This window comes from Fistularia commersonii, chromosome 34 (genome assembly GCF_037954325.1).
Source record: "Fistularia commersonii isolate RoL2024-O1a breed Wild chromosome 34, RoL_Fcom_v1.0, whole genome shotgun sequence".
Classification (NCBI taxonomy): domain Eukaryota; kingdom Metazoa; phylum Chordata; class Actinopteri; order Syngnathiformes; family Fistulariidae; genus Fistularia; species Fistularia commersonii.
Window position 1 is genome coordinate 8,965,905 of NC_141317.1, and position 25,640 is coordinate 8,991,544.

Sequence of the window (25,640 nt, forward strand, 5' to 3'; positions counted from 1 at the left end):
TTCCCATAGTTTTTCAAGCGTTTTTATTTCATTGTTTTTTTAATCACACAACTAAAGACAGAGACGGCACTGTTTAGACCTGTTGGCGCGCACAGATTGTTCGGAATTCCTCCTGCAATCAAGCGGGGAGCATCTCGTGTCACCGAACCATGCACTTTTCAACTTTATATTTTCATTTCTTCTGCCATCATGGCCAGTTGTGTTTTAGCTGATTGCAAAAGTAACCGCAAATCCAGATCCTTAATTCCTCATGAAATCCATGTTTTTGACTTCTGCTTAAGTTTTCTTAGATGAGATGAAACTATCCTTAAAACAAAGAATTCAAGACTTTTTTTTTTTTTTTTTGTTTTTCACAAAAACATTTGAATTAGATTCATTCGTCCATTATCTATCCCGCTTATCCTGCATCTCAGCTGTGATTGGACGAGAGGAAGGGGTCACCATGGAGACATGGGACCGTTCACTCGTTCACGCGTTTGGGCATTTTAGGGTCTCCAATGGACCTCCTGCATGTGTTTGGACTCTAGAGGAACCCGGAGAACCCTGAGGAACCCCACAGACACGAGAAGAACATGTAGACTCCACTCAGGAAGGTGGGCGTCCAACCAGGGACCTTCTTGCTGGCAGGTGGAAGCGCTAACCGCGGCGCCACCGTGCCGCTCCGAGTTATAATTTTCCACCTTAAAACCTCCAAAACCAAAGGGGAGAGAATCTGAACCTGCCACGTGGGGAAATGATAAATAAAAGGAGCGGAGGGTCATGCCTTTAGGTTATATTGTCAATTATTCTGTTTTCTCTGCGTATGAGATTCTCCCTGACGGTACCTCCTCCTCCTCCAGTTTCTCCGCCACGCCGGTTCCCTCCTCGGCGCTGTGATGGGAGCGCAAGCCGGATGGATTTTTACGCCGGATGGACCCACGCGACGAATCCGTAATGCTCTGGATCTAAAAAAAAATCAAGCAAAGACATCCACTGAGTTCTGTCTCTAATTTCTGTCTGGAATTTGCTCTGAAATCACAGAGATCAAGTCCAGACGCAGACAAATTATTACGCGTTATTACCCGGAGACAGACATTCGGCCGTGGGTTGTTTACCTCTCTCTCCATCTCATTCTTGGTCAGATGCATCTGTTTGAGGATCTGCGAGCGCTGCTCCATGATCAGCGTCTTTTCATAGGTGTAGGCCGAAATGTCACCATCATGCTACGGGAGATAAAACACATTTCCACGTTGGCTATTACAGTACAGAATCCAACATCTCAGTGTGATACTGCATTGTTGTCTTGATGTTGCAGGTTCAGACTGGGAAGAACACCCGAGCATGCCGGCTCCAGGCGGGACCTCCCTGGTGAGGATGAAGCTAAAGCTAGTGCCAGACGTGAGGCGCTATCGGCTCAAGATCTCCGGACCAGGCTCCGGAACCAAGGACTCGGAGATGGTTTGGACCCTCGCTTTTTTTCTGGAGTCCTTCAGAAAATGCAATCTCCTTGGAGGTGTCCTGGATGGGGCGACGCTTTGCCTGAGCGAGACCCCGATGTGTGAGAGCTGTGTGTGCACGATTAGCATGGACAGTGTGTCGCCCGTTCTTCCACATATTTACATGCTTGGCACGCTAGCACCAAAAACCTCATTTATAGGTATGTCCTCATGTTTGTGCATCTGTGTTTGTCACCTCCCTATTTTCTTTCTGCCTATACTAATTGGTCTGATCCCCCATGGAGACATTTATATTTTATATATGTTAAAATGTTAGAAGGACATCATATATCCAGCTAGTGGTACGAAAAAAAAAGGGAATCAATCCCACGATCATCTCTTTAAAAATGGCGCTACAATAACATATTTGTTAACGCATCTGTGGAAGAGCCTTTTTTTTTGTTCGAAACGCCATAAGTGTGAGAATAAGGGTTTTTGTGTTGCATGTAAAATAAATCATCTTTTCTTTTCGGAGCATTTTTTGGGTGTGCGGACTTTTTCAAAACGCCGCTGAGATGACACCCGCGTCGGACGAGTCTCTCACCATCTCCACCACCTCCACCTCGGCGTTGATGCGCAGGTGATAGAGGAAGGTGAGGACATCTTTTTTCATCTGGATGCTGTTGTCGTCCATCTGAGCCACCGTGAAAATGCGCATCTTGCACTTCCGCCACACCTGCGGAAAGAAACGCAGACCCTCGACATGTTGTTTTCTTAAGAGCTGAGCCGTATCGCGGAGGATTTCCCCCTTACCTTATGCTGGCGCAGCAGGAAGGGCAGCAGCATCAGCATACCTCCATCGTGCACGATCCACCACACATCGATGTGGCCTTCCGTGAAGCGCTCTCCGTTGGACGGGTAGCTGGAAATGTTCTTGGGAACCAACAGAGCCAGACTGGCCACCGTGGTCTCTCTGACCACCTCTGAAAGGGGACAGGAGAATGCTGGTCACCGCTCAAAAAGCATTTGACGCACAAACAAGACCGACTCAATCAAGGAAGAGAGCAGAAAAAAAATTGAACTCGCGATTTCCGTTTATTGTCGCCAGAGACCCACCGATAAAGTTCCTGAACTCCTGTTGATACTCGGGCTGTTTCCAGTTGCGGGGCCAGCTGACCATGACCGTGTTGTGCTTCAGGCCTCCCAGTCCACCCACCTGGATCAAGTGGGACGTCCCGTCTCTCAGATTGGACGATACGACCACCTGAGAGAAGCCCTTGACCCTCTCCGTCTCCATGAGCTTGCGTAATGTCTGGAAAGCAGATGTCAGAGACTGCGCTTGATGCTACCGGAGAAACCGGAACTACGTATTGCGTACGGATCGGACCTGGTCTGCCCTCTGAGCTTCGGCGAAGTTGTCGAGGAACTTTCCGTGAACCGAGGTGCCGACGATCGTGAGACCCTTCCCGGCTTTCAGCTGATTGGTGAGGGACAACAGTCGAGGCTGCTCGATGTTCTGCTCCGCGTCCATACTCACCAGAACCAGGATCTGAGGTCTGATCAAAAACAATGCGACAACTCGCTACGTGAATTCCCGACTAACAAACCCAAATGACAGTGAACGCGACCAAGTAAAACATTCAAACTCGTTTGAAAATGTGAGCCCGGGACTATTTATTATTTTGAGACGTGGAGTACCAACTTTTTCCAGGGAGACTTAGTGGATGGAAATAGAAGACTATTACATTACTTATCAGGAGGAAAGCAGATAGCTTAGCTTGTGGTTTGGTCAAAGAGATTCAAGAATGCAAGATTTTGTGGAGATTTTGTTTTTTTCCCCCTAAAACTTTTCCACAATCATTGCCTCAAAGACTCCCAAAAACTGACCTCCAGTTCTTGGTGTGCGGCGGTCCTTCCTCCAGCCTCATGAGGGCGAACCTCGCGGCGCTGAGGGAGATGCCGCGAATTCCGTCGCCCCACTCCTTCTCGGCCCTGTCACACCACACGAAAACGTCCGCGGGTATCAACATCGGCGAGCGAACGCGACGTCTCTGTTCGGTCGGGGAAGGAAAACACACGGAAAAAAAAAGGAAGCGACGCGGTGTGTTGTCGGGGAGACGGCGTGGAATTGTGATAACGACTAAGCCAGAGATATTTGGGTCAACCTCCGTGTTTGCTTGCTCCTAATCTCCGCTTAAGTCTTCAGGCTACACGGGTAAACACGTGCATAAATCACCCGCCGGCGGTCGGATTCCGTTGCAGCTAAACGCAGCCTTTGGATATTTTCCCACCCGTCGGAAAGGACTTCTTCACCACTTTGTTAAGAAACGTCAGCCAGACCACCTGAAGGAAAGCTCCCCGACCAGAAGGTGGCAGCGCTCTCCAATTATGGAAGTAAGACGGGGAGGTTCCGCCGATTGGAAAAAAAAAAAAAACGGACGGCTATTCGCATTCGTCCACGTGTGAACAGAACCACCTCCGCAGGGATCCTGAGCGTTCCTTCCATTTTCACCGTTGGCACCTCTGTCATGCAGAAAAGCCACCCTGGGGCTTCCAGTCTCTCTGAACTTGTTAAGCTTCTGAAATCAGACCCAGCTGCTCTGGACCTCAGCCCTTCTGAGATCCCAACCGAGACCACGGCCATAAACTTTGGTTCTCACATCCTGTGAGAACTGTGTGAACAATGTGTGTGTGTGTGTGTGAATCGCAGTAATCCGGGTCCGTCACCGCCGCTGGTTCTTCACCGGCAGCTCTCGATTGCCGTTCGGTTTCATGATATTTTCGCAAAAAAGTCTCCAAATCTGATGAAATTTTCTGAAAAACGATCCCGGTTTAACGAAGGGGTTTGAGAACCGCCAGAATGAATTTGCCGGTTTGCACCGAGAACCACCTGCTTCACACGGAGAAATCATCAGCACGACTACTGCTTTAAAAATACTATGATACCTCAGGTATTTAGACAAAGTGTTTATCGTGGACGGCGTCTAGAACAGTGTTTCCCAACCTTTTTTGAGCCACGGCACAGATTTTACATGAGAGAAATCACATGCCACACCACCAAATATATATGTCAAAAACAGTTTTTAACAAATTAGAATGAAACCGTAGTCTCAATTTACTTAGTGTGAAATCTAATGTATCTAGTATCTGTAGATTCGTCAAGTTGCAATGCAAATTTCCCACTGATGTGCAACTTTTCCGGAACACTTTTTTCAATGTCTGAAGACATGTCATCACTATGTCTGAAAATGGTATTATTTGAGAGAACTCTATTTCTTTATCAACGCCAGAGCCGAACATTTCTTCTACAATGATTTTGCCGGCAGGTAGTATTAATGTTTTGCTACGATGTGTGGCTGTTTGGATTTAGAGACGAGTTCAGCAACTTTATAGCTGCTTTCACCGCTTTCTCACTCGTCTTGGTAGTTTTCAACAATGCTGCCTGTTTGTTCATGCAGATACAAGTACTTTTTATTCTAAAAATGTATCACGCAAAGCGTCACTAATCACTCTGATACACAGACGCACAGGTTAATTCACTACCCGTTGCCATCAAATGGACACGCTGCCCACATAGACATAGGAAGACACATTATTTGCGTTGGATAAATAATTTGAGGACCAATCGGGTGAAAGTGGGCATTTTTCCACGGCACACCTGATGATCTCTCACGGCCCACTAATGTGCCGCGGCACAGTGATTGGGAAACACTGGTCTAGAACATTTTTAAACGTCACCACACGGAAGGTGAGAATCCCCGTTGACTTCTGGCATTGAAATTGAGATAGGTGCCGGACTTGTATGCTCAGACACATGATAATACCTACCCGCAGAATTCGATGTATTTGTAGATACATGTGGCGATGCCCATGGCGACTATGGCGTAGTACCAAGAGCAGATGAACATGAGCGACAGGCACAAGCTCATCCCCAGGAATGACAGAGCCCTGTGGGGAACAGGAAATAACCTATATGAAATGCTCCAAAATGGAAATACAGTATACCCTTGTTTTTCAAGGGGGTTACGTTCCAAAAAGAACCCGTGATAGGCAAAATCCGTGAAGTAGAAACCTTTATTTTTTTTTTACAATTATTATACAATTGAATACTCTATTATACATCGCTGCTGTCGTCCTTATGTTTTTTTCTTCCTTCTTTATGGAACAAACGGAAGATTCATTCATTCCGTAATGCCGACCTACAGCCGCATAGCTTTTACCTTCCCTTAGCATGTCCAGAAGTTCAACTTTATCCGCGATAGATAGCATCTTCCGCTGCCTTTTGGGCCCTGCCGCAGGTGCTTTTGTCGCTCCAGAGCGTTTTGTCAACATTATGGGTTTTAGAGAAACTCGAGAATTTGCACGTACGTAATGTAAATTTGGCGAGCTGTTTTACGTACGTGTACATATTAAATTGCAACGTTATTGGTGGAGGAGAAGCGGAGTGACTTTTTAGGCAATCAGAATGCAGAACACAATGCACGATGCGAATCCGGGAAGTAGCGAAACCGTGAAAAGTAAACCGCGTTATAGCGAGGGATCACTGAATTACGAACCAAATGATCCGTGCACGCCATTTAGATTTGTTTATGTAAGACTCGTACCAATGGTAGAACTTAAAGCGTGGCCTCCAGTTTGGTGTCCTCAGTAAGGTCTGCAGAGCACAGGCCAGATTGACAAACATGTAGCACATCAAGAAGAACCTAAAGATAGAAACGAGGGGAATGGAAGGCAGACGGAACGAGACGTGGAAGACGAAGAGACTTTTAGACAAGTGTAGAAATTACATCTGCAGAAATCCGTATGGATTTACTCACATGGACAGAATGGGTGCAACTGCGTCCAGAGAAGCTATGATGATGCCAATCTCGCAGATGCTCGCTGTGAGCAGGAGGGCCCAGGTGGGCTCGCCGTTGGCTTTGCCATGTCCGAACACCTGAGAGATTTAACTTGAATTTTTATAGAGCCTTCTTGTGAAATACACGTGAATGAGATTTCCGTCGAGCGAGGTTTGCGTTAAAACACAAAGTACGACGGTTGCGTTTCCTATTTGATCGCCCATTTTTTTTTTTGCCAATGTGATTTGAAGGCAGTCACAGACGAGAAAGCGTGAGCATGTCATTAACTCCACGATGAAGAAAGGAATAGATCAACAACAACAACCATGAGACAAAGCAAACCAAAACAATAAAAGATTCCCGCTGAGGTAACCGGTCCGAGCCGGAGGGTGTTTTAGCTTTATAGCAAGTTTGATGTCGAGCCGCTCTGGGACATATATGTGGCCCGGTAATATGGCCACATGTGTTGGCGTAAACTCCACATTTAAATGCGATGCGGTGAGTTTTCAAGTGGAGCGGAGTCCTGTTAAAAGACGGGACTTGCCGAATAAGAGAAAGATAGTTTCCTCAAATAGCTCAAAGATGTTGGATACAATCATTCATTCAGACACTGACTGCAGCCGGGCTTTTTCAAGACATGTACATTTGGCCCGATTTCCCTTTTCACTTGGATAGACATATGTTTCCATGCGTCCAATAATAATTGAATCCCTTCTTTCTCTGCAATGAACCCATCATGGATGAACCACGAGCAGTAGGCTACCGTCTGGCTCAACAACACTTCGACACGCTATGACAGGGGTCGGCAACCCGTAACACCCAAAGAGCCATTTGGCCCTAGTTTCCTCGGAAAAGAAAACACTGGGAGCCGCAATTACTTTTTGACGTCTAAAATAAAGGTACCGCTGTATTAATTGCTTTTAATTACCTTTACACTTTGTATAAACAAGTGTGTAGTGTGTTGCTTCTGAAATTCGCAAAGTATTACATAGAATTTTTTTTTTTTTCATGTAATGAACTCATTTTGAGCTTTGGGCTTTCAGAGCGTGTAGCGGAGCCCTGACCTGAATTTTAAAGATAAATCGGGAAAAAAATCACTGTCGGGAAACAATGAAAAATAAATATTTGCAAAATATCTTCATCAATATTTATTTTACCTGGTTTATGGGACTTCTGCTCCTGAACTTCTGCGCACAGCATCTGCAAATCGGAACTTTACCGGCTGGCGGGTATACCGGCTCCCGCGAGTTATTTTGAGCGGCGAAAAACAATAGATATAATTTTATTTAATATTTCAAGATCACAAAAATCTTCCGACTTAGAACTAAAAGTTAAAAAAAGGAATTAACACCAATAAAATACACTTCAGCCGCATGCGGCTCCGGAGCCGCGGGTTGCGACCCCTGCGCTAGGAGGAGCTAGCAATCCAAGAATGTTCGCTTCCATAAGACGATCGCTCTACCTTCTGCACGAGCCGCCCTCGAGAGTTTACTCACTCGAAGAAACGGGATGATGCCGTCCCTGGAGATGGCCTGTAGGAGACGCGGCGCTCCGGTGAGGCTCTGGAGTCCAGCTCCGCAGGTGGAAAAGAAAGAGCCGAACACGATGACCCACGGGGACGGCCACGCTAGGGTTCCAATCACCAGGTTCCCGTTGACACCTTCACCAAACCTGATGCCAGGAGATGACAAATGAGCACGCTCAGGCCGTAAGATGTCAATTCGGTGCATAGTGTACATAACGGAACTCACTTGTCCCTCAGGACTACTCCCTCTATGCAGGCACCAAACAGTATCACACAGGATATGTCTGGTAGAAAAGGCCGTTCAGGAATACGATGGACATATTTGTGCCGAATAGGGAGTTGGGATCACGGACATGAAAAAGTTCGAACCAACTGGTCCGCATTTTGAAAGGATACAGACTGTAGACGTCGTGGTGATGGCTGCGATAGTGCCGATCGGGATGGACTTTTGAGCATCGCGGAGATCTCCGGAGCGGTTGGAACCCGCCATGATACCTGCCAACGGAGATACCAGAAAATTAATCAATAGACATTGTATCCAGTAAGATTCACCGCAAAAGGACCTCCTTCTAAACCGCCACCTTTTTAGATGCTAACCTGTGACGGAGGGGAAGTATATCCCCACCAGCAGAGTGAAGAAGCTGGTGATGTCGGCCAGCACGAAGCGGTTGCCGCTGGTCGTGGGACTGTCCAAATCCGCGTCCGATGCGAGTCCGCGCTTCTCCAGGATCATCCCCTTTTCCAGGTAGTTGCCAAACAAGTTTTCTGAAAGACGAATTCGGTCGTCAGCTCTCGAACCCGCGATCCAAGTTAATGGCGCCGAGCTCGACCGCCCGACTCTACCTGCCAAGATGCCACTGGTGACGCCGGGGATACCCTGAATCTCTGTGACGTTGTTGTTGCTGAAATACTCGTCACACGTGGCGTTGAGGTTCTCGGAGTCACAGAAGGATCTCCACAGCTTGGTGGTGACGGTGTCATTGTCTATCTCGATGACTTTCGCGCAGACGTCGTAGCTTTTGGAGGTAAGGGTTCGGTTTCCAAGCAGGCACACGCTGCGAACGTCAAATCGGATGTATTAAGGACGTTTGACAAGCTACCGCCGATCCTATTGATCACAAATAACCTACGGGAACAGAGGGGGATCAATGGCGGTCTTGATGACTCCGGCGTAGACGGCCAGGATGGAGAGGATGACGCAGGCCAGGAAGACCAGAGCCAGCTTGTTGACATATTTCACTCCCACAAACACCACCAGAGCCATGAAACTCAACACTAGAGTGCCGTACACCCGCATGTTGTTCAGGAGGGCGGCCTCCGCCTCCGGACCCTCCAGGCCCTCGATCTTGAAGATGGCGGCCTGAGGAACGATGTAGATCTACGCACAACGGAGGGATGGAGGACGACAGTTGAGTGGAGGGAGTGGCGAAAGCGAATTTAAATCATAAATAACGCACATGCTCGTGTGATATTAGCAATGAATATTGTGCGACCCTTTTTGATAGATGCACCCTGCCTTATCATCACATTAACCATATATACATGAGATCAGTGACTATCTCATCAGCCAATCACTATGTTGGGGCGTCTTCTATGTGACACAGCTGCACATTGGATGTATTTTTTTTATCTGTTCATTCATTCATTTATGAATTAATTAATTAATTAATTTATTTATTTCTTCATTAACTTATTAATTTAATCATTCATTCATTCATTTATTTATTCATCCATTCATTCATTCATTCATTCATCCATTCATTCATTCATTCATTCATTCATCGGTTCATTCATTTATTTATTTTTTATCATTCATTCATTCATTCATTTATTCATTTATTTATTTATTCGTTTATTTTATTTTCATTCATTCATTCATTCATTCATTTATTTAAAATTTTAATTAATTTATTTATTCATTCATTCATTCATTCATGTGTTTATTTATTTATTAATTCATTTATTTTATTCATTCATCCATCCATTCATTAATTTATTTAAATTTTTTATCATTCATTCATTCATTCAATCATTCATTTACTTATTAATTTTATTTTCATTAATTCATTCATTCGTTTATTTATTTACTCATTAATTCATTTATTTATTTATTTATTTATTCATTCATTCATTCATTCATTCATTCATTCATTCATTCACAGCCTAACTCTATTGTCTATTTTTATCCTTGTTGGTCTCAACCCATTCGCATTCTTGCTTATTTTTGTCATTGCTATCGTCACTCCGTTTATGTTCCTTTCCTGAAACGCAATAAACGTTTTCGTGACGGTTTTTCTTACCAGTAGAATTTCGATACAGCCGAGGATGTACATGGCGCCCGCGAACGTGGTTCCCAAGTAGAAACAAATCCCGACGGCTCCGCCAAACTCCGGCCCCAGGGAGCGAGAGATCATGTAATACGACCCCCCAGCTGTGAGAAGACACTGCAGGGTCAACTGAGCCGCTCCGTCTCCGCCAAACACAATAATCAGAAACGTCGGGAGCGTTATGCTGAAGACGTAGAAATTATTCCATTTTGAACAAAATGATAGCGCGTGAGGCAAAACTAGACGCAACTTATCATCTTAATAGGAAAATCATCGAGTTTAAGTCATAATAAAAGAGCCGCGAGTGGGGAAATAATACAATTTTTCTACAAGAGTGACGTTGCAAGAAGAAAGAAAGCATGGTTGTGAAAGGGACCGGACTTTCAGGAGGCCACGAGGCGTACGGAAATCTGCTTGGATGAATGAACGCATCCTCATTTTATAGGACTTTACATCAAACACGTAAACAAAATCCCGCAATTACCGCACATCTGGAGCCTCTGACCGCTCTACTCACCTGGCACGACGCCGTTGGTGGCGATAGCGCTCATGGAGATGGCGGTGAGCATGGTCTGAAAAAGCGGTACAGGAGAAACACGTAACTTCCAGAAGAAGAAGTGAAGAGGAAGTCACAGGAACAACGATAGAAACCAACTCAACTCTGCTTTTTGATTCATCGACCGAGTTGGAGGCGCCAAGTGACGGACGGAAAGCGGGTTATATTTTTGTGTGGAGCTGCTTCAATGGTGAAAGCAGCCGTATCGGCACCTTCTGCACCCTCAGCAGATCATCGGTGAGCTGGTTTCTGCTGCTCGAACGCTAGCGGCGGGTTCGCAGGACCAGACAAAAGTCCTGTGCATCGTGTATTTGCAAGTGTATTTGCAGTCCCTATGTCCTCTATTGTAAGTCGCTTTGGATAAAAGCGTCTGCCAAATGCAATGTAATGTAATGTAATGTAAAAAGTCATGGATACTTTCAAAGAGGCATAAAATGATCCCGTCCGTCCATCACCTGTGTTCCAGATCAGTGGAACGGGAGATGAATGAACGGCCCTTAAGTTAAATCAATACGTATTAAAGATAACTAGTCGTTATAAATGGTTACTTTGGTAACCAGATAAGTAAATTACCGGTTTTGACCTCAAGAGTGCTCCAATTTAACCTGAGTGACGTTCATCCTCGCTGATCCTTGTAGGGGACATTGTAAGGATCCGGGTGGGATTTCAGGCCGGACGTCCATGCAGTAAAAAAAAAAAAAAACCACTATGTATGGCGGCTAATAAGATGAGATGAAGTTTGCAAAGTATTTGGAAACCCTCGGGCCGGGAGGGGATTCCAGCAGAAATGAGATGAAATGAGGAACATTCCTCAAGAAGCGAACAATGAGAGCGGTATACGTTCTTTACCGCGGACAGAAATGGCAGATGGTCTGTGAACTGGGAGGCATTTCTGGACGATGAAGCGTCTCTGAGAGGATTTGAAGTCCAGAATTCAAATGGAAACTATCATATATTCCCATGTTACGTGTCGGGCAACGGGGGAGCTGAAATATTGATGATTCGGTTGATCGCTTATGGATAATATAAGATACGCAATATAAATCTGGCTCTTTCTCGCCATTGATCGTGCTGGTTTGTTAACATTGTATAAAACCACCATAATAACAGAACAATTCATCCGTTCCTGCAAACCTCAGGGTTGCTGGAACCCATTCCAGCTGTCACTGGTTCTTCCAGGACACGACTGGACGCCTCGTATAGAAACGTGCGACCTTTTCCCTCTCATTCACACAATTTCGGGCAATTTAGGGAATGCAGACACTGAGAGAGCTTGCAAACTCCAACCACTGATCTTCTTGCTGTTGGGCAGAAACACCAACCCCTGCGCCAACGTGCCGCCATGATAGAATCCATATTATGACTGAAATATAGAATAAGAGTAATTTATGCTTTATTAATCCTGGTTTCTTGCACACCAGGAGGAGCCGGGAATCACACCAGGAATTTTCAGTTCCGAAAGACGATTGGTAGTTTAAGTCTTGTTTGTTTTTAGCTCAAATGACACCGAAATATTTTCTATTTTGTCCGCGGAGGTTCTCCGTCATCCAGGTCGTGGAGAATTCTTGTCGAAATCTTTTCGTCTTGGCAACTGGACTTGGAGTTTCTTCACCCGAAGACGTTTCATCCGGGGTTTGCTAGTAATATTCCTAATAATAATGACAATATTTGGAAACTCACAGATCATTAGAACTGACTTCTTCAAATTATTGTAACTGTAATGTTTTTGCATTTTCATTCATTCACTTTGAATGGATCTGCAAGGAGATCGTGGAGACGCCGCTTGAACCGACAACCTTGGGATCGCAGCTCCACGATGCCGTGAAAACGCCGCGGGTCGACTCACCGTGGAGCAGCACATGAAGACGATGACGAATGAGCCGAAGACGCCGCCGATCCCGACCATCCAGGTCATCCGCAGGAACAGGATCACGCCGAAAATATTCTGGATGCACGGCAAGTACACGCCCATCAAGGTGCCGAGCTGAGGGGCCTTTGGACGCACAAAACACATTTATCTCATCCGTCTCGCTAATGTTATTTTCTAAGACTAGACTTCGCCGCTCCGCGGGCCGACAGTGCGCTCTTTGTCGAGCCGCTCGGCCTAAATAGCTTCGGAGGTTTAATTTCGAAATTTAGTAACGAGATCTGATTCTTTCATTAGAAAGAAAGCAGTTTCGTCTCCGCGGCCCAGAAGTCGGTGATCCAGAGAAAACAAAAGGTCTCTTTGTTCATTTAAAGTGCAGCAGAAGTTTCCTCGAAGCAACCTTTTGGGAAAAGGGTGGGAGACCCCGCTTGTTTTTCTGTTGTTTAATCTGCTTTTCAACCGCCGATGATGACTTTACCCTCAGAGACGCTTAAAATAACCGAGTCCATGATCTCAGATGCGAATAATGAAATGAAACCCGCATATTTCTGGATTTCATAACAGGAAACCGCAAACTGTGAATTACGTCGGAAATTCTGCTTGAAATCATTTTTTTTTTTCTGCCAACAAGAAACAGGATATCCATCGCTAGCGGAAGAAAATATTTCCTCCGATACGGCTATCGCTTCAGGACACTTTAGGATGAGAAGAAGTGAAAGCTAATCAGAGCCGCCCCAACATTTCATTCATTCATTCATTCATTCATTCATTCATTCATTCATTCATTCATTCATTCTCCTAAACTCAGGGTTGCAGGGGGAGCTGGAGCCTATTTAATTCACCCTCTCATTCACACATAGAAACACATTCAAGCATTCACACACACACACACACACACACACACACACAAACACACACTCACTCAGTCACTCACTCATTCACACATCCTTTAGGGTCATGCAGACATGCTACCATTCACCCTCTCAGTAACACATAGAAACACATTCAAGCATTCACACACACACACACACACACACACACACACATACACACTCATTCATTCACTCACTCATTCATTCACACATCATTTAGACTTACAACTGTTCCCTCACTTACAGGTCATGCAGACATGCAACCATTCACCTTCTCATTCACACACACATATAAACATGCAACCGTTCACTCATTCATTCACACACTCACTCGTTCATTCATACATCATTTGGACGAACAACTGTTCACTCATTCATACACACACTCACTTGTTCACACATCATTTAGACATGAATCTGTTTCCTCACTCACACGTCGTAAAGACATGCGACCATTCACTCACTCATTTACACATATAAACGCATACAACCACTCACTCATTCATACGCCATATAAACATACAACCGTTCACTCACTCGTTCACACACACACTCATTAACACATCTTTTAGACTCACAACCGTTCACTCACTTGTTCACACATCATTTAGACCAGGAGTGGGCAAACTACGGCCCGCGGGCCACATCTGGCCCGTTGGACTTTTTAATGCGGCCCGCCAAAAAATTAGTACAGAATTCATACTTCATGTGAATGATTAAATGATCAGATCAAAGAATGTGGGAGCTAAAACAGGACATTATTTAATTTTTTTTTTTAATTTTCCTGATCTGAATGACACAGATTGGCTTTGTGATTTAGCCTTTACCGTGGACATCTAGATGTGAAGCTACAAGGGAAAAACTGCTTTGTGCATGAAATGCAAGCAAACATCAGAGCCTTCAAAACCCTGCTGGTTTTATTTAAAAGCAAATGTAAGACGAGTCTGATAAGTTCTGTTAACACATGCGTTTTCTGTTTTTATACGTATCGTATTTTGTGGTGACCTGACGCGCCTGTTAAATTTTAATAGTCAATGCGGCCTCTGAGCCAAAAAAGTTTGCCCATCCCTGATTTAGACATACAAGCATGCACAACTCATATGGAGACACTGAAGCGTTCATCCTCTTATTCACACGTCGCACAAACCCCAGGATGTGTGTGTGTGTGTGTGTGTGTGTGGCCGGGAGATCCACTTAACATATGGATTTATGGCGACAGGTGATTCCCACGCACCAAGCTCGTTTTCCAGAGAAACGAGCTCAGGGCTCACATTGATTTCACGCTATGGTGAGTTGTATTTTTCATGAGCTTTATATTTGTTTTGCTGTGTATCTTATTTTGTTACCATAGCAACCAGAGAGCATAAGGGGGCAGAGAGGATGTTGCTCTTGTTATGTGAGGACGCTGCTAATAAAGTAACATACAAGTACACAGCTCGGATTCACGTTCATTATTATATTTGCAAAATAACACTATTTTTGTGTTGGTCGTACCGTTTTTATTTGTCGTATAAGATAAGATACTTTATCGTATCCAAAAAAGGGGGAATTCTTTTGTCACAGCAGCGTAACAGTTGTTGCATCAATAAATCTGAATAGAGAGACAATTAGAAGATCGCTAAAGACATGCACAAATAAATAGACAGAAGAGTGAACAACATTAATTAGAATACAATAAATAAAAGTATTGTCTGATATTAAACCGGTCCCTAGAGCGTCCCCTTGGTTCATAACCGTGTTTGTGCTTAATGTTTGGACTTTTTGCTGCAGGACAGTAACGTTGAGCCGAAGTCACCCTACCGTCACGGGCTTTTTGGACGGACGAGCTCCTTCCTCAATGTTCTCCGCCTCCTCGTGCTCCTTGCTGCCTGTCGGCAGGTTGGAGTAGTTGGCCAGACTGCTGAGCAAAGAGGAGACCATCGGACTGGTATCCATCTCCTCCTGCAACACACACACAAGGTGATGAGCCCACAACAACAACAACAACAACAACAACAACTACAAGGATAAGCTAGCAAGCCTGTTAGAAGGTCATCTCACCTCAAACAGAGCCATGTTCTTGCCGTCGTACTGCTGGCTCTTCTCCACGTCGCTGGTGGCGCCGCTGTTGATGAAAGGACTGCTCTCCTTGGGGTTCCCATCCCCTGGAAAAAACAAAACAAAAAAAAAAAAAAATTTGATTTCCAAAAAGCATCTGGTGGATTCGCTGACAGGCTGAGAGGGAATGAAAATAACCAAACTAAAAAAGAAAATGGCTGAGCTAGCAGGATATGGTTCGGATTCCTGGTGTGTAAACAAGCTGCTTAGGACGGAGGTGAGATGTTCTCCGGTCTGGAAGAAGACCACTTGGAGGTTCTCTTCAGGATCGAGGAGGACGGATGGATCTGGAACCGGTCCATCGGAGGGACGGCGCTTGATAAATGTTCTGGAGATAAAGTCCGGCTGAGATGGTTTGGACGTGGACAGAGATGGATGGATGGAGAAGGTCTGGGTAGAAGGATGCTGAGGAGAAGGTTGGATGGAGGAAGATGATTGGCTGAAAGCTAACTTGAATCTAGATTTGCATCCAGATCATCTCCCTCACATTTCACATGCGACGAGTTGTTTATTGTCTATTGTTTACTCTTTTAGCGACCGTCGCTAAGTTTCAGATTAGCATGTCACTGAAATACACAAGATATATTCGATTAGGGAGGAATTCATTTATTTCCGAACGCCGTTTGTTACGTAAAGGACAGTGAATTAAACGAATCAGTGTTATTCTGTAAAGAATTGCTGATTTGAAAGATACGCTCTCGTCCCGCTTCAGCTGAAAGTGTGAAAGCTGTGACCCGTTTCTGAACCTCCGTTATGAAAACTATTAAAGTAATTGTGAGGGGAAAAATGCCAATTTCTGTAATATTACATAAAGAGGCACACACAGGGATTTCTTTTATGAAATACTCAGAACTCGCAGCGAGCTATTATTGGTTTTTATTTCGGCAAGGGAAGCCGAACCACGACGAGGATCTGCAGCAGAGACGTTCGGTCCGTTCGCTACGACCGCAACCATATTTAGCTGTAAAGTTTTTATTAAATAACAGCGACATGTACAATATTTTTTCATACTCTCTTGCACTCCTTGTCTTTCACTTGTTACTTAAGACACTTTATAGTTTATTTGCATTTCTTATTCTCCCTTTTCCTCTTTTTTTTTTTTACTGTTTATACAATTTTCTACTATTATTTATTATTGTTATATTTTTCTTTTAACTCTGGCACAAAATTTCCATCGGGATAAATAAAGACCTTCTTATTCTTATTCTTATTCTTATTCTTATTCTTATTCTTATTCTCATTCTCATTCTCATTCTTATTCTCATTCTCATTCTCATTCTCATTCTCATTCTCATTCTCATTCTCATTCTCATTCTCATTCTTATTCTTATTCTTATTCTTATTTTTATTCTTATTATCCTGCCAGCGCTCAGTGCCGGGCTTACACCTCACCATTTTTGCTGTTGCAAAAGTATGTAGTAACAAAAAATGTGGTGCTTTTTTTTAAAATCAATGAACAACTGCAGGGAAAACATTATTACATTTCCGCATGCAACAAAACATTTTGATAAATAAGGGATGATGGGTTGAAGGTTACTTTTATCTTGGCAATCTTGGATTTATGTGGAAAAAAAAAAAAAAAGCCGGACTTAAATTATCCACCGGCAGCAAAACAAAAATGCCGTCCGTTCTCTGTGTGCTTTTTACTGGCGCTTATTAAGAGTGACAAAAATATTTGAACACGTCTTATTTTTATGTTACAAGATCGCCATGATCTTCAAATTTAAAATGACATTTCAAAAATGAACCCCTGGACTGGTCTGAGATCAGTGTTTGGTCAAACCAAGTTTCAGTCTTTCACGGTGACATGAACACAAGCAACAACCAGAAGATGAGCTCTCTCAACACTTTCTGCCGCCATCATAATTTGGTATTTAATTCTTGGACAATTTGTTTTTCTGGAAGGCTAACTTTAGCACGCTTAGCTTTGTGTTTGGTGTCAAAATGCAGACGTAGATTGTACTCCTTGACAATCCACGCGGACTCATAACTCAAAAGACACACCGTTTTTTTTCTCCTCGAAGCGCGAACATCGACATCAACTTTTCTCTTCCCGGACATTTAGGGTTCATTTATATTTCTCAATGCCGCTTGTTGAAAATGGCATTAATGTGAATACACTGCAATCTAATGACCTCTTAATACATTTTTGCGGGGCACATTTGGCCCGCGGGCCTTGATTTTGACACGTGTGCTGTAGTTGCATTGGATGGCATGAAGCGACGCTTGTGAAGCTAAGCTAAGCTACATACAGGGCAATCGTGAGTCCACACTTTACGCACGGACGTCCGAGTGGGTATTAAACCAGCAACCCTCCGCTCCTACTCGATGAGCTTTTTGGATCTACACACCGCGAACACGAACCCCACGCGGTTTAAATGAGGATTTTGCTATTAGACCTCGTCTATCAGGTTATTCTTTTGTTTATTTGGGTTGACCTTGCCACGCTCTGTTTGTCTACTTCCTCCCCTGAATATACAGGACTGTCTGTGAAAATTAGAATATTGTGATAAAGTTCTTTATCTTCTGTAATGCAATTCCAAAAACAAAAATGACCTACATTCTGGATTCATTACAAATCGACTGAAGTATTGCAAGCCTTTTATTATTTTGATATTGCTGATTATGGCTTACATCTTAAGAAAACTCAAAAATCCTATCTCAAAATATTAGAATATCATGAAAAAGTTTTTTTTTTTTTTTTTTTTTTTAATTGCATTACAGAAGATAAAGAACTTTATCACAATATTCTAATTTTCTGAGACAATCCTGTAGTCTTTATAAAAGCCAAAGTCAGAGTCAACTTTATTGTCAATACTGCCGTACTCTAAGACCCACGGTGCAAAAGTACAAAGAATTATAAATAATTATGCTGAGGTAGATATGGTTACGTTTGTTTTTTATAGTGACAGGAGTGTTAATGTGCAGAAAAAAAAAGAAAGAAAAGCGATAGTAGTTTTACAGTGCAGGTTATATCGTCTGTATATGGATTTTATGCTCAAATCCTCGGATCAAGAATGTTCAGTTCCATCTCTACATATATAAAAATGTTTCTTGGGCCTTTTCTAAAAAAAATAATGTTTAAGATAATGTGAAAATGAAATTATGTATTTAACAAGAGGTGAAAAATAATGCAAAAATAAAGAAAAGGGGGGAATCATGTAATCATTTCCTTTAAAAATGATGCCACAGTAAAATGTTTGTTAAACAAATTTTGGTAAGCATCTGAAGAAGTGCGGATTTTAGCTCCAGACGTCATGCTATCATAAATTTTCTTTATGAAAAATAAATTATCTTTAATTTTGGCGCACTCTTGTATTTTTTTTTTTTTTAAATCTTTGTTTCGTCGATACTTTCGATCCCTCTCCCATCCCCAACTGGGCATTTTTCTTTTTTCCTCATGTTATTGTGAGACAATCCTGAGCCATTGTTGTGACAATCACGAGTTACGACGTGGACGGAAATCCGACGACTCACAAAGAGCTGAATTCCCCCCGCCGGCTGCATTATTGCTGTTCGCTTAATCTTTAAAACAAAAAAGTCAAATGTCAGCCGAACTGCTCACACACGGCGTAATCCTTCGGAGGGAACGCCAGCTCCTTGCTTTGGAAATATATCCAAAAATCACAATGACAGTGATAATAATACGGACAGATCCAATGGACCTCCAAGACGAAAAGAAACTGAAGATAAAACGTGGAGGAGAGGGTTCCAGCGGATGATAATAAAGAACGGGATTTCAAAACTGAAAAACAATCGCTGGCAGTTTGACGGTGGGCCGAAACCGGCGACCCGAGCGTCCCGTAATCCCACGGGATTTTCAAATCTGTATTTCGACTCAGACCGAAATCAGCTTTAAATCAAAAAAAAAAAAAAGAAGAAGCGATTGAAACATAATTCACCTCATGCGAACCCTCGTGTGTGTGTGTGTGTGTGTGTGTGCGCACTCATTCATTCACGTCACACAAAAACGGAGGGGATGTGACCTCATCGAGCGCAGGTGGGTCACACCGTCACATCTTCTGGATCCACTGGTGGGAAGAGTTTGGCTTCCACATCCATGAGATGACCAATAAAATGCTGTTTGGCTAAATTGATAGCACATCTTGTAATTCCTAATATTAGGACATAACATTCATGAAATATTAATCATAGTGACTCATTCATCTGGCTCTGTTTAGTAGCAGGGATTTGTAAGAAGCAATAAATCAAGAAAACATGGGATTTATAAGCACATCGTGACCATTCATTCATCCGTTCATTCATTTTTTTATCGTTTATCCCGCTCGGGCTCGTCCCGGGGCCACGCTCACACATTGCACACACATTTCTCACTTTTTTATTGATAAATCATTTAGACCCGGGGGTCCCCAAACTTTTTCCTGCAAGGGCCAAATAACTTTTCCCTTCTCTGACGGGAGGCCGGGCTGGTTTGTAACAAAAAGTGTGACAATTGTAAAACATTTATTGTTTTCCAGAAAGCCACACACAAACGAAAAATGAACCCTTTCTGGGATCTTAACAGGAAAGAAAAAAATCAGAAAATAAATATTGACATTATAAATGAATGAATGAAACAGCCTTTTCTTTAGATTGAACAAAAAAAAAAAAAAAAAAGTTTGTCCACTACAGTTTAAATACTCTGCATTTTGAATCTATTTTTCTCTTAGCTAATCTTTTCGCCATTATTCCGTATTATTTGACAGGGGTGTGTCCAGGATTTTTATTTTTTTTGGCACAGACTGCAGAATGGCCAGAATGAAATAAAAAATTATAATGCATCTCTGGTATTGTTCAGGGGCCGAGCAAAATGTGGAGGCGGACCATTTCCGGCCCCCGGGCCGTAGTTTGGTAACCTCTGGTTTAGACCATGTATGTCAAACTCAAGGCCTGCGGGCCAAATGTGGCCCACCACGTCATTTCATGTGGCTGCGAGAACATCTTAAAAGATCTGAATATCTTAAAATAAAGGAGTTCAACTCGCTAGTTCGATGCTCCGTATGTGTGAACATACGGCAGTATTGACAATAAGGTTGACTTTGACTTTTAGACTATATTCAGGGGAGGAAGTAGACAAACAGAACATGGCTAGCCCTACCTGAATAGACAACCCTGCAAAGTATGTAGCTTAGCTTAGCTTCACAAACGTCCCTTCATGCCAACCATATATCTACAGCACACGTGTCAAACTCAAGGCCCGCGGGCCAAATGTGGCCCGCAAAAACATCTCAAGTGGTCATTAAATCATTAAATCCCACTGTAGCCACGTAAATGTCATTTTCAACAAGTGGAACTGAGAGACACAAATGATCCCTAAATGTCCAGGAAGAGAAAAGTTGACGCCGATGGAAGGCAGTTTTAAAAAAAGATGGGAAGGTGTCACCAAACACTGAGCTAAGTATGCTAAAGTTAGCCTTCCAGAAAGACAACAAATTGTCCAAGAATTAAAAGCCAAACTACGATGGCAGCAGACGGTGTTCATGCATCCAAAAACACTGTAGCAGTGACAGCTAGCTTTGGAAAAGAGCAACTAGTAACACGTTTGTTTTTACATGTGACCCTTTGAGGGCAACCATTTCCTGACGTGGCCCTCGATCAAAATGAGTTTGACAGCCCTGATTTGGACAGACCGATAAACACTTTGAATCTCCTGTTTATATATTGTCATACTGTTCAGGTGCAACTTGTTTATTGGAATTTATTTCAGAAACAAGGCCTCGAATTTCAACGAACAACCAGCAACATCCATCAACGATCAATGACGATCAGCAGCGATCGGCGGTCCGGACACTGATCGATGTTATAGACAAGCTTTTATCGAGAAACAAGAAAACTAAGAAAATGTAGACTTATTTGTCAGCCAGTTAATAATTCCGTCTTAGAAACACTGGTATGTTATATCGATAACACACATCATGGAGTTACTGGTAAAGACTGGTAAAGTACATGTTTGTCACACAACACGCCAAAAACAGGCAAAGTGCACGTTTCACAATAACCTGTTTTTCCCCACATGTTATTAACACTGTTTATTGTTTATTTTTAGTGTTTCTATTTTGGATAACTTTTCTTGCACTGTCCACTTTCTGCTGTGAGTAGTTGACATTTCCCCATTCTATTCTATTTCTATTCATTCATTCACTCATCTGAATCAGAATCAAAATAACTTATTGTTAATAATAAAAATAAAGATAATAAAATAAAATAATAAATATAACTAAAAAAAAATAAAAAATCAAAATAAAATTAAAAGAACAGTTAAGAACAAAATGAATGTATAAAAATAAAGTTAAAAATATAAAATTAGGTAAAGCTAACCCTAACCCACACCACCAATCTGACCGGACAATGACGGCCATCTGCAGCTCATCTCACGTGCTTTCGCACCAGAGTGTGTGTGTGTGTGTGTGTGTGTGTGTGTGTGTGTGTGTGGTGCGGTCCACCTGTCTCCTTTGTCACCCATGTGTTTTCACAGCGTAGGTAAACAGTACGAGTGATTCACTCCGCTTCTCAGCCTCCGGCAGCTCCGCATCCCACGGCCCCCGGAGGAATTTGCAGGAAGCACCGAATATCAAACCGATGTTTGAAAAACTGGCCGCGGAATCAAAGCGATCGGGGGAAGAACGGCGGCGCGGCACGAACGCTCGGGGTCACGGGAGTGTAACTTCCACTCCTGATGACATTTCAATGACGCTCAATATGTGCACTGAATTATTAAACCGTTTTGGTCGCTGTCAGCGACTCATGTCAAATATTTTCGAGTTCCTGACCGCGCCAGTGAACTTCGCGTCCACGTTTGTCCGCGACATCAAGGTGTGTGTCCAAGAAAGATGAGCGCCAGATGTTCGGGGAAATACCTTGATGTTTCTCAACCCCGTTCCGAGTGCAATCGGACTCTTTCCCTTTTTGTGTTTGTGAACACACACACTGCTTGTGTACCACTTACACCCATGCATTTTCCATGGATGTCTTTCAAGAGCCGCGAAACAGCTGCTGCAAATATGCAAATAATAATATCTGGGAATTGTTTTTTATTTCTTTTTTTTTTTTTTTTTTTTAAATCGCTGAAACTATGTTCCCTCCTTTCTAGACAGGAAAATGTTTGATATTCTTCTTGGAAAGATGTTGCAATATCGCAAAAAAGTGATGAGCGGTGCTGTTAGTGAAACGTTTTTCATTGCTAACAGAAAACATAATTGTTATTCATGTACCGCATCCTTTTATCATTACCGGCGTAATATCCTTGTAGCGAGAGATCATCCCGATCTGCGGCGAATGAGTCGGGGGGGTGACTTTGTCATGCCTGTCGATTCTACGCAAATTTATTTTGTTTCCCTTTTGGACCCTTTTTTTTTTTTTTTGAAAGTGAAAGATGCCAGTTGAACCGGTGTTAAAAAAATAAATTACATTTGCGCCGGTCAATGATAAAAAAACCAAGAGCCGCTTTGCCTCCCGAGGATTGCGGCTTCTGCTCGAGCTCATAACCGGTAAAAGATGCAGCCGGACGCCGTAATCCAAGTCTGATAAACTCAGACCAGAAAAGCAAATTCTGTCTGTGGGAGTTTATCTGACATGCATGTGAGCCACGTGAAATTGGCTTTTCGGTCTGACGAAACTGGAAATCGCCCGACGATATATTTTGACGGAGCGAAATAAACGTCTGGAACGACTTCACCTGCACCTGCGGCGCGACGAGGAGATGAACAGCTGCGAATAACAAAAACAAAACACGGTTATGACGTCTTTTAAAACCCTCAAAATCAGTCGCGCGAAAGGAAAAAAAAAAAAAAAAAAAAAAATCGCCTCCATACGTCGTGACGGCAACGAACACGGAAAAAGGGAAACAGATGAAGGGGCTCGTAAAAAAAATAAAATAAAATAAAAAAAATACAGCCGAGCGATGGGAGTTTGTGGATTCGTATTAAACTGATACGGAGATGTAATAAAATGCATTCGGCCATACATACTTTGGCTTGAGCCCGCAGGTCAGACGAGGATGAGACGCCCCGTCTGAACCATAAGCACCGTCTTCCAAGGAAATCACTGGCTCATGGACGCTTCTTTTGTTCCCCTTTTATTCTTTTCGTGTGCTTTCAAACACGCACGCAAACACACACAATATCTAAAAGCCCTTCTCGGACCCAAAGTTGCATTTTTTTTGAAATAACCAGATGAAAAAAAAAAAAAAAAGAGGGTAACTGTGACACACAAAGTGAGTCTCCATCTTTTTCAGACGCATAAATGTGATTGTGATTATCAGCCGCGGGGGAGGGGAAGGGGGTTCGCGACTCATCTGTGATTTATTCATTAGAGTCCAGAGTCACGTTGCATCCATATTTACAAGGAGACGAAGGATCGCAAGCGTGAGGTGGTGAAGCTCGGAAGTCCAAGGGTATTTGAAACTAGAAGGTGATACATGTTACACAAGTATAAAAGTAAATAAACTAAGGCAGGGCTGTCAAAGTCATTTTTACATCAGTGTAATGGCTTCCCTCAAAGGGCCACATGTAACTAAACAGTATAAATGGAACTACATGTAATCAAATGTCATGTACAATAAATGGAAATGCTCCTTAATGTTAAAGAATTTATTTCTCATTCAAAACCGAAATGTTACATGTGCAGTGTTTTTGGATGCGGCTTTCGTGAACACATTCTGCCGCCATCAGACTTTGGCTTTTAATTCTTGGACAATATGTTGTTTTTCTGGAAGGCTAACTTTAGCATACTTAGCTCAGTGTTTGGTGTCAAAATGCAGATGTAGATTGTTCTCTTTGACAACCGACGCCGCCTCATAACACGAAAGACACCTTCCCATCTTTTTTTAAAACTGCCTTCCATCTGGGCTCACTTTTCTCTTCCTGGACATTTTGGGATCATTTGTATTTCTCAGTTCCACTTGTTGAAAATGGCATTTATGTGGCTACAGTGCAATTTAATGACCACTTAAGATGTTTTTGCGGGCCACATTTGGCCCGCGGGCCTTGAGTTTGACACGTGTGCTGTAGATGTATGGTTGGCATGAAGGGACATTTGTGAAGCTAAGCTAAGCTACATACTTTGCAGGGTTGTCTATTCAGGTAGTGCTAGCCATGTTCTGTTTGTCTACTTCCTCCCTGAATATAGTCTAAAAGTCAACGTCAACCTTGTTATCAATACTGCTGTATATTTACACAAACGGAGCATTGAACTTGCGAGTTGGACTCCTTTATTTTAGGATACTCAGATCTTTTAAGACGTTCTCGCAGCCACATGAAATGACGTGGTGGGCCACATTTGGCCCGCAGGCCTTGAGTTTGACATACAAGATCTAAACCAGAAGTTCCCAAACTACGGCCCGGGGGCCGGAAACAGATCGCCACCACATTTTGCTCGGCCCCTGAACAATACCAGAGATGCATTATGATTTTTTATTTCATTCTGGCCATTCTGCAGTCTGTGCCCTATCTGAAACAAAAAAATAAATAAAAATCCTGGACACACCACTGTCAAATAATACAGAATAACGGCGAAAAGATTAACTAAGAGAAAAATAGATTCAAAATGCAGGGTATTTAACCTGTAGTGGACAAACGATTATTTTTTTGTTCAATTCAAAGAAAAGGCTGTTTGTCTCATCTATCAAGAGATGAGACAAAGACATTGTTTATTAATAATGTTAATATTTATTTTCTGATTTATTTTTCCTGTCAAGATCCCAGAAAGGGTTCATTTTTGGTTAAGTGTGCCTTTCTGGAAAACAATAACTGTTGTACGATTGTCACACTTTACAAACAAGTAATACTTCGCTCTGTGTTTGGTGTCAAAATGCAGATGTAGATTGTTTTCTTTGACAACCGCCGCCGCCTCACAACACAAAAGACACACCGCTTTTTCTCCTTGAAGCACAAACATGCATCGGCCTTCCCATCTCTCTTGAAACATCCTTCCATCTGCATCGACTTTTCTCTTCCTGGACATTTAGGGATCATTTGTATTTCTCAATTCCTCTTGTTGAAAATGGCATTGATATGTATTGGCATGAAGTGTGGGAAATGTAGTTTATGGTCAATGCATGTGTTTAACTTATTTATTTCAAGACAATCAGATGTTTTAAGACTGACTTTTAGCCCGCGTGGCTTGAGTTCGACACACGTGACCTTA

General features: G+C 42.9%; 1 protein-coding gene across 2 annotated transcripts in view; it reads right to left on the reverse strand.

Moving 5' to 3' along the window:
* LOC147214514 (solute carrier family 12 member 5-like) overlaps positions 1–25,640 on the reverse strand; it is a 42,507-nt gene that overhangs the window by 5,189 nt on the left and 11,678 nt on the right. For both annotated transcript variants that reach the window (XM_086141753.1, XM_086141752.1), the window contains exons 2-22: positions 15,441–15,544; positions 15,201–15,341; positions 12,508–12,654; positions 10,623–10,677; positions 10,079–10,209; positions 8,909–9,156; positions 8,622–8,833; positions 8,376–8,543; positions 8,175–8,273; positions 8,005–8,062; positions 7,750–7,924; positions 6,233–6,351; positions 6,020–6,118; positions 5,244–5,363; positions 3,303–3,407; positions 2,803–2,971; positions 2,532–2,727; positions 2,229–2,398; positions 2,020–2,151; positions 1,095–1,202; positions 825–944 (exon numbers count right to left, since the gene is read on the reverse strand). In XM_086141753.1, the coding sequence (XP_085997879.1) occupies positions 825–944; positions 1,095–1,202; positions 2,020–2,151; positions 2,229–2,398; positions 2,532–2,727; positions 2,803–2,971; positions 3,303–3,407; positions 5,244–5,363; positions 6,020–6,118; positions 6,233–6,351; positions 7,750–7,924; positions 8,005–8,062; positions 8,175–8,273; positions 8,376–8,543; positions 8,622–8,833; positions 8,909–9,156; positions 10,079–10,209; positions 10,623–10,677; positions 12,508–12,654; positions 15,201–15,341; positions 15,441–15,544 (2,876 nt within the window). The remainder of the gene's footprint in view (positions 1–824; positions 945–1,094; positions 1,203–2,019; positions 2,152–2,228; positions 2,399–2,531; positions 2,728–2,802; positions 2,972–3,302; positions 3,408–5,243; positions 5,364–6,019; positions 6,119–6,232; positions 6,352–7,749; positions 7,925–8,004; positions 8,063–8,174; positions 8,274–8,375; positions 8,544–8,621; positions 8,834–8,908; positions 9,157–10,078; positions 10,210–10,622; positions 10,678–12,507; positions 12,655–15,200; positions 15,342–15,440; positions 15,545–25,640) is intronic.